Source organism: Spermophilus citellus (assembly GCF_964194105.1).
Source record: "Spermophilus citellus genome assembly, chromosome: 2".
Lineage (NCBI taxonomy): Eukaryota > Metazoa > Chordata > Mammalia > Rodentia > Sciuridae > Spermophilus > Spermophilus citellus.
The window spans coordinates 8407446-8419632 of NC_138183.1; the positions used below are offsets into that span (position 1 = coordinate 8407446).

A 12187-nucleotide genomic window follows, 5' to 3' on the forward strand; every position below is an offset into this window, starting at 1 on the left:
CTCTTCCTTTCTTTATGCAGCTTGAGATGGCAGCCCCTTCATTTTAACCTTATCAGCTTATCCCCTTTGAATTGCCTTGAAACTACTGTGGACCCAAACCACTGGTCTTCCGGTTGTGCAGATGGGCAATCATGTTAATTAAATATACTAAATATATACAAACTGGGCTGGGGATGTAGCCCAGTGGTAGAGTACTCGCCTAGCATGTCCAAGTCCCTGGGTTCAACCCCAGTATTGGGAGGGGGAGAAGTAAACACTCTAGAAACTTCAGAATGCTAGTCTCTTCTCTATCAATGTAGAAATTCTACATGCACATACAAACATACATACAGTTTTTTTTTTCTTTTTGGGCTGGGTATTAAACCTAGGGCCTTGTGCCAGCTAGGCAAGTGCTCTACCCACAGCCCTCTCCCCCTACAGGGTGACCATGAACTTGTGATTTGCCTGCCTTAGCCTCCTGAGTAGCTTGGATGCATACATACTTTGGTACAAATAAGACTAAGCCTTCCAGTGCTCCTGCTCTTTCCTATATTGCTTATACCTAGGGTTGCGCAATAGGGATCTGCTGTGGGTCACGGAGGGTTCCAGGTGTTTTGTTTGTTGTTATTGTTGTTTTTATAAAGAATAATGCTACAGTGAACATTCTTTAATATGTATCTTTAAGGAAATGGGCGAGCATATCCCTAGCAGTCCCATAGGTGAGTCAAGGGACTCCAGTGCAGTTTTTTGGGGGCCTCTGTGCTGCCTCAAGCTTATCCTTCAGTTAGTCTTGTCCTGTTGCTTCCATTTATTGAGGACATTCCACTAGTTCTGCTTTCCAGTCTCTTTACACAGATAATCTCAATCAGCTTCTCTTGTGTGTCCTCATCTACATTACAGATGAAATTCCTCAATGGGACCAAGCTGAGGGCAGAGTCCAAGGACTTGCCCCTAGAGACCTCCATCTGTTTATAAGAGATACTCTGAAGAGCTGAGAAGTCTGTGACTGTGCTGTGTCCCTGTCCCCCCAGACCCAAGTGTCTGGTGTGAGCTTGCCTTTGCTGAGGACCCCTCAGACCTGCAGGGCTGCTGCCAGCTTCTCATCTGCTTCCAGCCACCAGCAGCTTTCCTCCTGGAGGCTACCACTAGCTATTCCACACCCTATGCTCTCTCCCAGAGAGACTGAAGGGAGGGATCCCATGTCCCCAAGTCCCTCCTGACATGGGTGCTTAGGGATAGAAGCACTGATGCACCCCCATCTGGTGTGGAGGCTGGAGGCAGCCACATTTGACCCAGGCCCAACTGGCTGGCTGGCTGTGCCCCCAGGCCCCTTAGGCAGTTGCAGGTACGCCCAGGGAAGTGGAGGCGGGAAAGCCCAGGCCAACACGGTCAGAATCCAGAGGCAGGCACTGTGGGCCAGATCCCAGCCCCATGGCTCACTAACTATAAGCCCTTGAACAAGTGTCCACCCCTTCCTCTCTCCCTCCCTCCCTTCCTTCCTTTGGTCCCTTTTTTTTGGTTCTGGGGATAGAACCCAAGGGTGCTTTACCACTGAGCTACATCCTCAGTCCTTTTTTTTTAAGATTTATTTTTCAGTCTTAGGTGGACACAATATTTTAGTTTTATGTGGTGCTGAGGATCGAACCCAGTGCCTCGCACATGCTAGGCAAGCACTCTACCACTGAACCACAACCCAGGCCCTACATCCTCAGTCCTTTTATTTTTATTTTGAGACAGGGCCTTGCTAAGTTGCCTGGACTGGCCTTGAACTTGCAATTCTCCTACTCAGCCTGAGTCACTAGGATCACAGGCCTGCACCACCCCAACCAGTGTGTCTGCTACTTTATAAGCATCAGGATCCTCAGTGTTAAATAGAGGCAGTAAGAGAAGCTACCTCTCAGGGACGTGGGAGGACCAGCCAACTCCTGCATATGAAGCATCTGTGTAACAGGTGGTGAGGAGAGGGGGCGGTGGTGGGGGCAGAGGGAGCCCACATCAATACAGTCCCCTGGGGGAGCTGGAGTCCCCATTCATCAGCACCCTTGCCTGGCACATGGCTGGCCCTTAGCAACTTAGCCATTACTGTTATTCTCATCAGTTTTGAGTATTCCCAAAAAGTTTACTTTTGGGGGATGACCAAAGTAAAGTTCCTGATGATGCAGGAACTTGATTCCTTGACTGATATCACACCTGACACCTCATCTTCCCCCAGTGGGTATTTCTGTGGTGTTTCCTTTAGTGGGAAAGACACAGGAACCAGATTCAATGTTCTGATCTGGAACTGGGCTTTGTTCTAAGCTAAGAAGGGGTGCCTTGCCCCAAGGGAAAATGCTGACCCAGGGAGGGTGCCCAGGAGCAGAGCTGATGGGCTCTGAGGGAAGAAGGGAGCCCCATTATCTAAAGGGCTGAGTGCCCAGGGTGGAAGGGTACTCAGGGGACTTTACCTGAGGCCTGTTGCTCTTACACGCGTCATCCAAATGCTTGTGCCACAGTATTGCGTGGAATCGGGAGCCCGTCTGAAACTTGTAAACATTGCCTGATGGGCAGAGAAAGCACTGGTTGAGAAGAGGGACACATGGGATGGTCGCCTGTGACCATGTAAAGGAAAACAGGTGCCTGAGTGACTGAAGTAGGGGCGCCCTGGGTAAGCCGGAGCTGGTAGGGGAGGCAGCCTCCCATGTTCCTTTGGTCTGTGTTTTTGGAATAGGCTCTTGGCCATGTTTGGCTGTCCGGTGAAGCCTGTGTGCCCCTTCTCAGAATAATCATTTTAAATGTCCAAAGTATAATACCAAAAAAATCATTAGCAGTTATCAAACCAAACCCCCAAACAAGCTGAGTGACATCATCTATACATTCTGCTATACTGATGCACTAATAATAGATCTAGTGGCAGGTCTGACACTGCTGTGTTTCAAAGATGAACAGAAGTGATATTTTGAGATATGTACAAATGAGACATGATATGAAAATATCCTCGATTCCTCTTAGAAAAAAACCACAGGGACTAGAGTTTTTGGGAGTTGCAGAATTCTTTTCTGAGTTGGCCTTGGACCTGGACAGCTGGAATCTTGTGGTTATAGTTAAGTCAGGGGTTCCTGAAATGCCCCAAACCCAAGACCTTCCCAGCTCCACAGCCCTGCCTCACCCCACATTGCTATTTATTCCAAGACACTGAGGCTCCAGCTCCAGGAGTGAGGGGCCTCAGTAGCCTGAGGCAAAATCACGAAACTGATTCCTGCAGCTACTGCTCAAAGGACACACCAGCTGTGGTCTAAGAAGTTTTGTGGACTAATGAGGGGACTTGTGGGTGACACCAAACCTCACACAAATAGAAACCGCAGCCTCAAAGGTCCTAATGTGCTGAGATGCACCTTTGGCAGAAGTGGAAATGGGGGAGGTGCGGTGCCGGTAGCCTGCTGCCTACCTTTGTCAGGGTTATTCAGCTGGAAGATGTCCGGGTGCTCCGGGTCATCGGGCAGTTGTACCATCCAGCCCACGATGGAGACCTTCTTGCTAGGTGTGGATTTATACTGAGGGGAGCAACAGAGAGCCGGGAGGCCTACCTGTGCCAGGCCAGCTTCCCTCCCACCCACCCCTGAAGCTCACAGAAGTGCCCCCCACTGGATGAAGTCCAGTGAAGTCCCGGTGTGGGTGTCCTCTCCACCTGACTTACGTGTTTTCTGTCTGTGCCCCGCAAGGACTTGGCTCCATAGTACAGGAGGGTGGATCCTGAGAGTATGACCCAGTATCTGGTCCATGAGGACAGCTACAGAGGAAGGGGAGGCAGAGGGATGACACACGGTGGGGACAGAGTGGCCTGGTCACCACATCAATGCCAGTACAGGTTTCTCTCTTCACTGCCCCCTGCCATACCCCTGGCAATGCCACCTCCACCCAGGAAAAGAGGAGGGGCCCCTCTCTCATTCCCTCATGTGGCCCTCCACCTTGTTGAGGGCAGGGTGGGAGGGAAGCTGAACTCAGGGCCTAATTCCTACATGTTCCATTGACCTGAACTCAGAGGGTCCTGGAAAAAAGCATGTTTAAAATAAAGCCATGGGGCTGGGGTTGTGGCTCAGCGATAGAGCGCTTGCCTCACACATGCGAGACCCTGGGTTTGATCCTCAGCACCACATACAAAAATAAACAAGTGAAATAAAAGTGTTGTGCCCAGCTACAACTAAAAAATAAATATTTAAAATAAAATACAGCCATGCCAAGCAGTGACTAGAAGAAGCATAACATCTGTAGTGAACAGCTTTGGAGGAGACTGATGCCTGGAAGCAGAAAACCTGCAGGGCCCTGGCGTGGGCCGGCTTCTGTCACCAGCTAGAGGTGTGGTTCCCTGCTCAGGGACTCTGCTCCTCGGTTTAGGAAAAACCACTCCAGTGGGGGCTTTTGGTTCTGAAAAGGTAAAGCAAATCCCCCACCCTGGAAGGAAGAAGGAGCCAGCTGCTCTGCACCACTGTGCTCAGGCCCCTCCCTGCTGGGTGGCACTGCATCATCATCAAGGGAAAGCAGTGGTTCTCAGACTCTTCACTGACACCAGAGGGGCCCGGCACACAGACAACACACATGTAAAGAGTTCAAGAAACAGTGCCGATCTCCACTACATATGAGGAACTCTGAGATTTTTTTTTCTATTTTATTCTTTTCTACTCAAAAATCCTGGTCATGTCCCACTGAACTGACTCCATCATTCACTGAGGTGTCATCCAGCATTAGGGACACTGATGCTTCAAGGATACTGTCTGGTTCCTGCCTGGTAATGACTGAGGCCTGCATTCTTGGTCAGGAGAGAAGTGGGCAGGTTTATACATTAGGACAGACTGAAGTCCCCATGCTGCAGGAGGTATTGTGACACTGTAGGTCTAAATGATCAGTGTGGCCAGAGCTGGAGCAGAGACTCTCCTCCTCACTCACAAGGCAACTGGCAACTCAAGGCAGGGGCTCCATAGGTACCTGGAGGGGGCAGGTGGGCCTAATAGCTGCACAGTGGATGGCAGTAGGAGGGGGCAAGTCCAGATGACTCTGGCAGTGGACAAGGCCAGAGCAGGACAGGAAGGGCAGAGCATGTGCTGCCTGGACCTGCAGCTCCTGACGGGCTTGTCAGCAACTTGTCACACAAGGGGCTGATGTTCTTCCATGTGGGGTCATGGAGACCATGACCTCTGGGTCCAGCACAGGAGATGGTGGGGGCCAAAGGCCTCCTGATGCCCTGTGCTTTCCTCCATTAACTTAGGATGCTGTCAGGGAGGAAGGGACTCTGCATATGAGGATGCCACACAGCAGCTGATGTGCTCTGGGCCACTCAGCCTCCTGGGTCTCCAGGCTCCCACTTGCCCTCCAGCCCTTTACCACAGCCCCAGCTCACCCATGCGCTCTGCGCACAGACGCTGTGCCACACATGGCCTCCAGGAAGGGGCACAATCTGGTCCAGGTTACAGATGTGGAAACTCAGATCCTTGCCCACTTGGTGACCTGGCCAGAGCGGAAGCCTGGTTGGCAGTTCCTAGACTCAAACTGCTCACTGCTATCCACACTGCTGCCAGCAGATGTGCTCCTGACTTACTGCGGGCTTCCGTCCTTCCTTGAGCAGGGTCTTCCTCCTCAGGGGACCCTCCATGGTGGGCACAGCTGCTGAGCTCCCCAGGGTACAGGTACATGGGCTGGTAGGGCTGAGGGGAGACCACCATTCAGACTTGGCCCAAACAGATGAGCCCAGGCACCTTCACTCACGGGGGCCCCTTGGAGCCCAAGGGTGAGCCCATGATGTTCCCAAACACCAGAGGGCTCACTAGTGCTGGCTCAAGCTGGGGAAGGGAAGGCACAGGGAGCAGAAGGGGCCCATGCAGGCTGCAGAGTTCGAGACTTGGTCACTAGGTGTTGCATAACCCAGCCCCAGCAGCAGCCCACCCTATCCAGAGGACACCTCTGTCACGCCTTCCTCCTGGTTGCTCTGGGGCTCTCCCGCCCATGTGCTTCCTCTACCCAAGGAACGAGGGGCCTTGCAGCTCCAGCTCTGGCAGCCCCTCCTCTCTGTGCTTCAGGAGCACTGGAGGATATGGGAGTGGTGGGTTGCAGTGGCAAGAAGGGAGCGGGTCCCCACATCCCAGGCCCCTGGCCCTTTTCTTCCAGGCTTGCTGTGGATCAGGCACCACACATGGGTGATGACATGGGAGGGCATGGTCAGCCCAGCCTTGTCCTGCACTCCAGATCTGCGTGCTTCTGCTCACTGGACATCCCAGGGGCACCTCGCTCTCCTGTGCCTTCCCCCAGCCTACTTGCTGCTCCAGCCAGAAACCTGGGGTGTGTCTCCTCTTGTGCTCTACAACCTAATCAATTCCAAGCATCTATTGATCCCAGGTCCTAAATAAGTCTCGCTGCCCCACCCCCCACCCTCCCCAGCTGTCCCCTGCCCACCCCAGGCCATTTGCATCTTCCTCTGGACCACTGTCCAGGGGCTTTCCCTGCTCTGCCTCCTCTCCACACCAGACCCCTCCTATATCTGATGCCTCCTGCTGCTTTCAAGGGGCAGGTCACCACCTTTGCCCATGCTGGATGAAGCTCCTCCCACTCCCCAGCCTCACCTGTGCCCCCTTGGATAACGCAGCCTTTCCTCCACTCAGGTCACCAGCCCTCCTGGTCTCACAGCCACACCCCAGGCTCTCTCTGGCTGGGAGCACACTCATCACCTGTGTCCCCTTCCGTTATTTGACCAATTCCTATCATTTTCCCAATCCAGATCCCCACCCCTCTCCCCTGGAGCCCCAGCACCTCCTCTGGGATCATCAGTGTGCCCGGTGGAGCATCGTGGAGGCATCTACCTCCTCAGCAGCCTCAGCACAGAGGTTTGCACCCTAGATATTTGTTGAGTAAATGAAAAAATGAATAAATGAATACCTGTACACGCAGCTCCGGGTTCTGGGAGAATTACGAACTGGAACCCTCCAGTTGGGCCCCAGCGTGGCATAGAGACGTCCCCTGCTTCGGAGGAAAAGGGGTGAATTTTAGTGATGGCCTGGAAAGACTAGACTTATGAGTACCTCAGATTATGTGGGTCAGCCTCCTCCCCAGGCTCCTCACTCAGGCTGCAAGCACATCCCACCTGCCCACTCCAGGTCAGTGAACACTCACCCCTCAGGGCCTCTGTCCAGGAACGTCCCTAAGCCTCAGGTGATTATTTCATTAACTTTTTATTAATGTTCCCCTTTCCCAGTTACCCCAGTGTGAGGCTGTCATGTTTAATATAGGACGCTAGGTGGCCCATGCAGTCCATGGTAGGTCCACGTCAAATGCATGCCAGCACAGAACTGTGGGCAGCCTTGCATGTTGGGCCTGGGGCACATGCAGCATCCCCATTCTCCAGGACATAGCTGGATCCTGCTGTTTGCTAAGTCCTCTCCTCTGGATGGCCTCCTCTGCTGGTCCAGCCGTCCCTGTCCCTGCAGACTGGTTGGGTGACCTGATCAGCATTCGGAGCCTGTGAGCCAGGATCTCTCCAGGGCCTCCTGCTGGCATTTCCCTCACCCTGAACCTTTCCAGGGGAGATGAGCAGCCTCGCCTTCCTACTTCTGTATCCTTTTCTATTTTAGAGACTCATTCCCCGAATCCACTTGCTGTGCCAGCCTCCTCCTCTCCCCTGCAGGGTACTCCAGCCCTTTCTTTGCCCATGGGCCAGATGAAAATGTAGCTTCCTGTATAAAGTCAGACAGGGTCCCTGCTTCTTTTGCAAATGTTCCCCGTTGTCCATGCCAGCCTAGGTACTGGCCCCATGACACTAGCACCCGCGGATTGTGTTGGACACCCTCTCTGCCTGCTGTGGGTACATAATGCCATCACTGAGCCTAGGGCCTCACTCTCTAGCTGAGGACAAATAGTTTCTAATAGCCATCAGGTCCACTCTTCAGGTCCCAAGTTCAGGGCTGATAGAAGTCTGCTGGCCGTGTGGGACGGCTGCTCCCCGCTTTGACCATCACCCCTCCTCTTCAGGCGATGACATGCCACAGCTTGTGCTTGGGCCTCCAGGTCTTCCATGCAATGGGTCTCTTGATGGTCCCAGGCTGACCCTGCCCTACCATGAGCTGTGGCACAAATGAGAGGCCTGGGATGCCCAACCCCAGCCCTCAGGCTGAACTGCACCTGTCTCTTCCCCTGGTGGAGGGTTGGAACGGTGTGTGCGTGAGATCCTGCAGAGGACCTGTGGCCAACTCTTGTCTGCTAACAGAGGAAGCATAGACTCACAGCTGAGTGCAGCAGCTGCACAACAGGTCTCAAGCCTGTGCCACAGGGTGCTGCTTAGGGACAGCAACAGGTGGGCCGCGGGGCCACTCTCCTCCCCAACCATCACCCTGAATGTGTTTTGATTAGGGTATGACGACGAACATTCGTACAGTGTTGTCCTTTGTGGGTGTGTCAGCTGCCAGGGAAGTCTCTTCCTCAGATCTGGGCTCCCACTCAGAGCTGCAGCCTGTCTGGAGTCGGGGATGGCGCTGCCTTCCCAGAGCTGGTCCTTTGGCCCTTCTGTCTGCCCACTTCTCATGCTCTAGGACAGTGAGTGACAATAGGACTGTCCACAGCCACCAGCTGATTCTCAGGGCAGGCAGTCCTGCCACCTTCCTGCTGTCGCTCTTCCTGCTTCTGTGAGGCAGCCCGTGGCTGTGTCTTCCACCGATGGCCTTTGCTGATGGACAGGCTGAGATCGGCATCTTGCAGCCACCTGGCCCTATGAGCAGTCCTTCCTCAGGCCCTCGGGAGTGGGGAGTCCAGCATGCAGGGCATGGCAGGATAGGAGTCACCAGGGGGTGGTGCTAACCTGGGCCAGGTCTTCATGCTCACTCCTGGAAGCTTCGTTTAAGCACCATTATTCCCCCAATGAGGCTCAGCAATGTGAAGCTACCAGATGGTGGCACAAGCCTCATCAGCCAGGATGTGAACCCAGATCTGCCAGAGCCATTCAGGTGCAGGGAGAGGCAGAGGGGCCATGGTAGAGCCTATGTGGGCCATGTCCATGGCGGGCCTTCTTGGCATTCTGTTCATGGGCACGTCACTGTGGTCTCCCTTGTGACTTGCACTGTGATTGAAGTGTGTCAGCGTCTGTGAGGCTGTGTGGCCACCAAGTTCTTAGGCTTGAGGATCTCCTGGGCTGGGGCACCTGCCAGGGCCCCTGTCCCTGGGCTTCCAGGATGAGTATTCTCCTGGGGCTTTGGCTGCCAGCTGCTTACTTCTAATTAAGGGCTTCCACCAGGAATCACCCGACCCTGCAGAGGGACACAGTTCTCATGCCTGTTTTTGATGAGGACACTGAGGCTCAAGGAGAAGCCAGCCCTGTCCCACCCTGCTGGCCTGTTATCAGATGTGGGAAAATGAGTGCTCAGAGAAGGCCGTCTTGACATGTGGGTGAGGTCTGCCTGAGCCGATCTCACTGCTCTCGACTGTGGAAGCCACGTTCTGCTTTCCCTGGAGCTGGGGATGGCCACACCAGGTCTGGAAGGGCAGCAGGATGGTGACCTTTTTCCAGGGCCAGCTCTGAGGGATGGTGGCCAACCTTCTGTCCCTGCAAGCTGTAGGAGGCAGCATTCCAGCTGGCCTGGTAGGCTGGCACCTCACAGCCAGGAGCCTCAGTCACAGGAGCCAGACGGCCTGACCCCCTCCCTGCTCTGAAAAGACTTGTTATGTGGGTGTTCAGGGCAGAGCTGCAGGATGAGGGGGCAGTGGTATCTGGTAAACCACAGAAATCATGGGATTTCCCACGGGGGCTCCCACTCCAGAGCCACAGGCACCTTTCCTACCATCATTCTTGGGACATGTAGCTCAACACAATGTGTCCTCAGAAGGCCAGTTGGACTGTCTGCTCTCCAGAACAGAGCTGAGGGTGAGGGGTACAAGCAGGCAACTGAGGGGTGCATGGGAGGTTTTCTCTGGGGAAGATGCAGGCTGGAACCAGGGGAACTCCTTCGTCCCACAGGGCTGGAAAAACGACGATAATGTCATGCTGGTGATGATGGTGGTGGTGGTGACAGCAATGGAATGGTGGGTCCAGGAGACATGCTCAGCAGTATTTGTTCCTTATCCCACGCTCCTACAATGCTGTGAGGTGGGCACTGGGATCCCTGCCTCACAGATAAGGAATCTGAGGCTCTGAGAGGAGGAGCCACTTGCCCAAGGTCACAACACAAAGAAGAGGAAGCATGGGCAGGCTGTTGAGGTGGCAGCAGCTGGGGCACTCAGACTGGCTAAGGCATTGTTTTCTAAGTAATGATTAGGCTGTAGTTATCACGAGGGTTAAAGCCTGAGCCCTTGCTGCCAGTCTAGGGAGCAGAGGAGTCGAGAGGAGCCTTGGATCAAGCCACTTTGAGGCCTCAGGAATCTTGGTCTTAGCAGAGGTAGGCTCCCCACCCCATCTCAAGTGCATAGAACCTGGGGAGGAGTGCACCAGAGTGGTACACCCCCAGCAGGGCCCAGGTGCACTGCTCATCAACCATGTTGACCTCACAGGCAAACCCTAGACTGGAGGCCAGGCCCATCAGGCATGGCTTATCCGGGCTACTGTCTAATGGTCTCCCTCACTGGTAGGCAGGAAGTGCTACCCTGAACTCTGCTGGGCCCTGGGACAGCCCTTTTTGCAGCACTTTTTGAAGGACACTTGCTCTCTGTGAGCCACCTGTCCTTCCTTCTCTGGGAGATGTCCCTATTCACTGGGTAGTTCCCTAGGAACCACACTGACTACATGTCTCCACTCCCTGGATAGCTGAAAGGACAGAACAACAGGCAAATCCAAGCCAGATTTTTCTCTGCTGGCTGTTAGGAACTAGATCAGAGAGGCTGGGCATCAGGTTCAATGGCTGGGTGAAGCTACCACACATAACCTGGGAGCTGTGAGCATCCATCCTCCCCTCTGTGCAGCGAGAAGTCCAGAAATCTGGTGTGCAGGGCCGGGGGGACTAGAGCAGACAGGCAGAGGGGAGGACAGACACAGGCAGGACAGTCCTGTTCACCTTCTAGGTACCAGCTATGCAGGAGTTGTGGTGCTAGACAGAGAAGCCATGGGCAGAGTTTTCTCAGCTTCTGTGAAGCAGCGGCAGGCCTGGCCTGGCCCAGCCTTGACTGCCCTAGGCAAGGACAGAGTCAAGTGTAAGCCTTTGGAACCAGGGGATCAGCAACTCCTGCCACTCCTCTCTCAGAGGAGCCTAACTTGCCAGGCTCTAGGATTGGGAGCTAAAGGGGTGAAGCAAGAGATGGCACCTTTGGGGGGAAACCAGTCAAGAATTTGGCAAGTCACCCAACAGGGCTGCCACGCCAGGGGCTGGGCAGAGTAGCCTGATCCAAAGTCCAAGGATGAACCCAGGGAAACTGGACCTTGGGAAGGGCTGGCAGCAATGAGAGCTGGGATCCCAGGCCTTGGGCACAGGTGTGGGGGCAGAGGGCATGAGGTCATTGTGAGTCACTTGAGCATGGCCACTCACACAGCTACGTGGCAGCTGAGGGGACCCCTCATTCCAGATCTTGGCCTAATTATTCTGAAATACTGCAAAGTATTGATCTGCAGAGGCACCTGTGTCCTGGAAAAACCAGGGCATTGTCCAGAGTCCTCTGACCCCAAGAAAGGAAATATATATTTTTAAAACTGTGTGGGGTAGCCAGGGATGGTGGCGCATGCCTGTAATCTCTGTGGCTCATGAGGCTGAGGCAGGAGGATCAAGAGTTCAAAGCCAGCCTCAGCAACATAGCAACTTAGCAAGGCCCTAAGCAACTCAGTGAGATCTTGTCTCTAAATAAAATATAAAAAGGGCTGGGGATGTGGCTCAGTGGTTGAGTGCCCCTGGGTTCAAACCCTGATACCAAACCAAATCAATCCAAACAAAAAACTGTGGGGTAGCAGGTATGGTGACCTGTTGCAGCCCTCCATGAGTCCACTCTCCATGTGTCTCCCTAAGGGTGGCAGGCAATTCTGTGAGCTAAGCTCATCAGGAAACCTCACACAGAGCATCTCTCACCCTCCTCGCTACCCCTAGCAATGCCAGGGTCAACTGCTTGCAGCGCCCTTTACAGGGCCCTCCCCACGAGGCAGCACCACCCTGAAGACCAACAAGGGCTGGTGAAAACTTGACTTCATTCCAGTCTGCCCACCCACCTTGACTGAGATGCCACTGGGGGAGATTCTGCCCAGCCTTGGCCTGGGTGGCATGCTTGCCGGCAGAAGGCACCTATT

General features: G+C 54.0%; 1 protein-coding gene across 6 annotated transcripts in view; it reads right to left on the reverse strand.

Annotated features, from left to right (window-relative positions):
* Positions 1 to 12187, reverse strand: part of RALGPS1 (Ral GEF with PH domain and SH3 binding motif 1) — a 271882-nt gene that overhangs the window by 7929 nt on the left and 251766 nt on the right. For all 6 annotated transcript variants that reach the window (XM_081281958.1, XM_081281959.1, XM_081281955.1 and 3 more), the window contains 5 exons: positions 6880 to 6963; positions 5549 to 5654; positions 3653 to 3745; positions 3404 to 3509; positions 2424 to 2515 (listed from right to left, as the gene is read on the reverse strand). In XM_081281958.1, coding sequence (XP_081138084.1) covers positions 2424 to 2515; positions 3404 to 3509; positions 3653 to 3745; positions 5549 to 5654; positions 6880 to 6963 — 481 coding nt within the window. The remainder of the gene's footprint in view (positions 1 to 2423; positions 2516 to 3403; positions 3510 to 3652; positions 3746 to 5548; positions 5655 to 6879; positions 6964 to 12187) is intronic.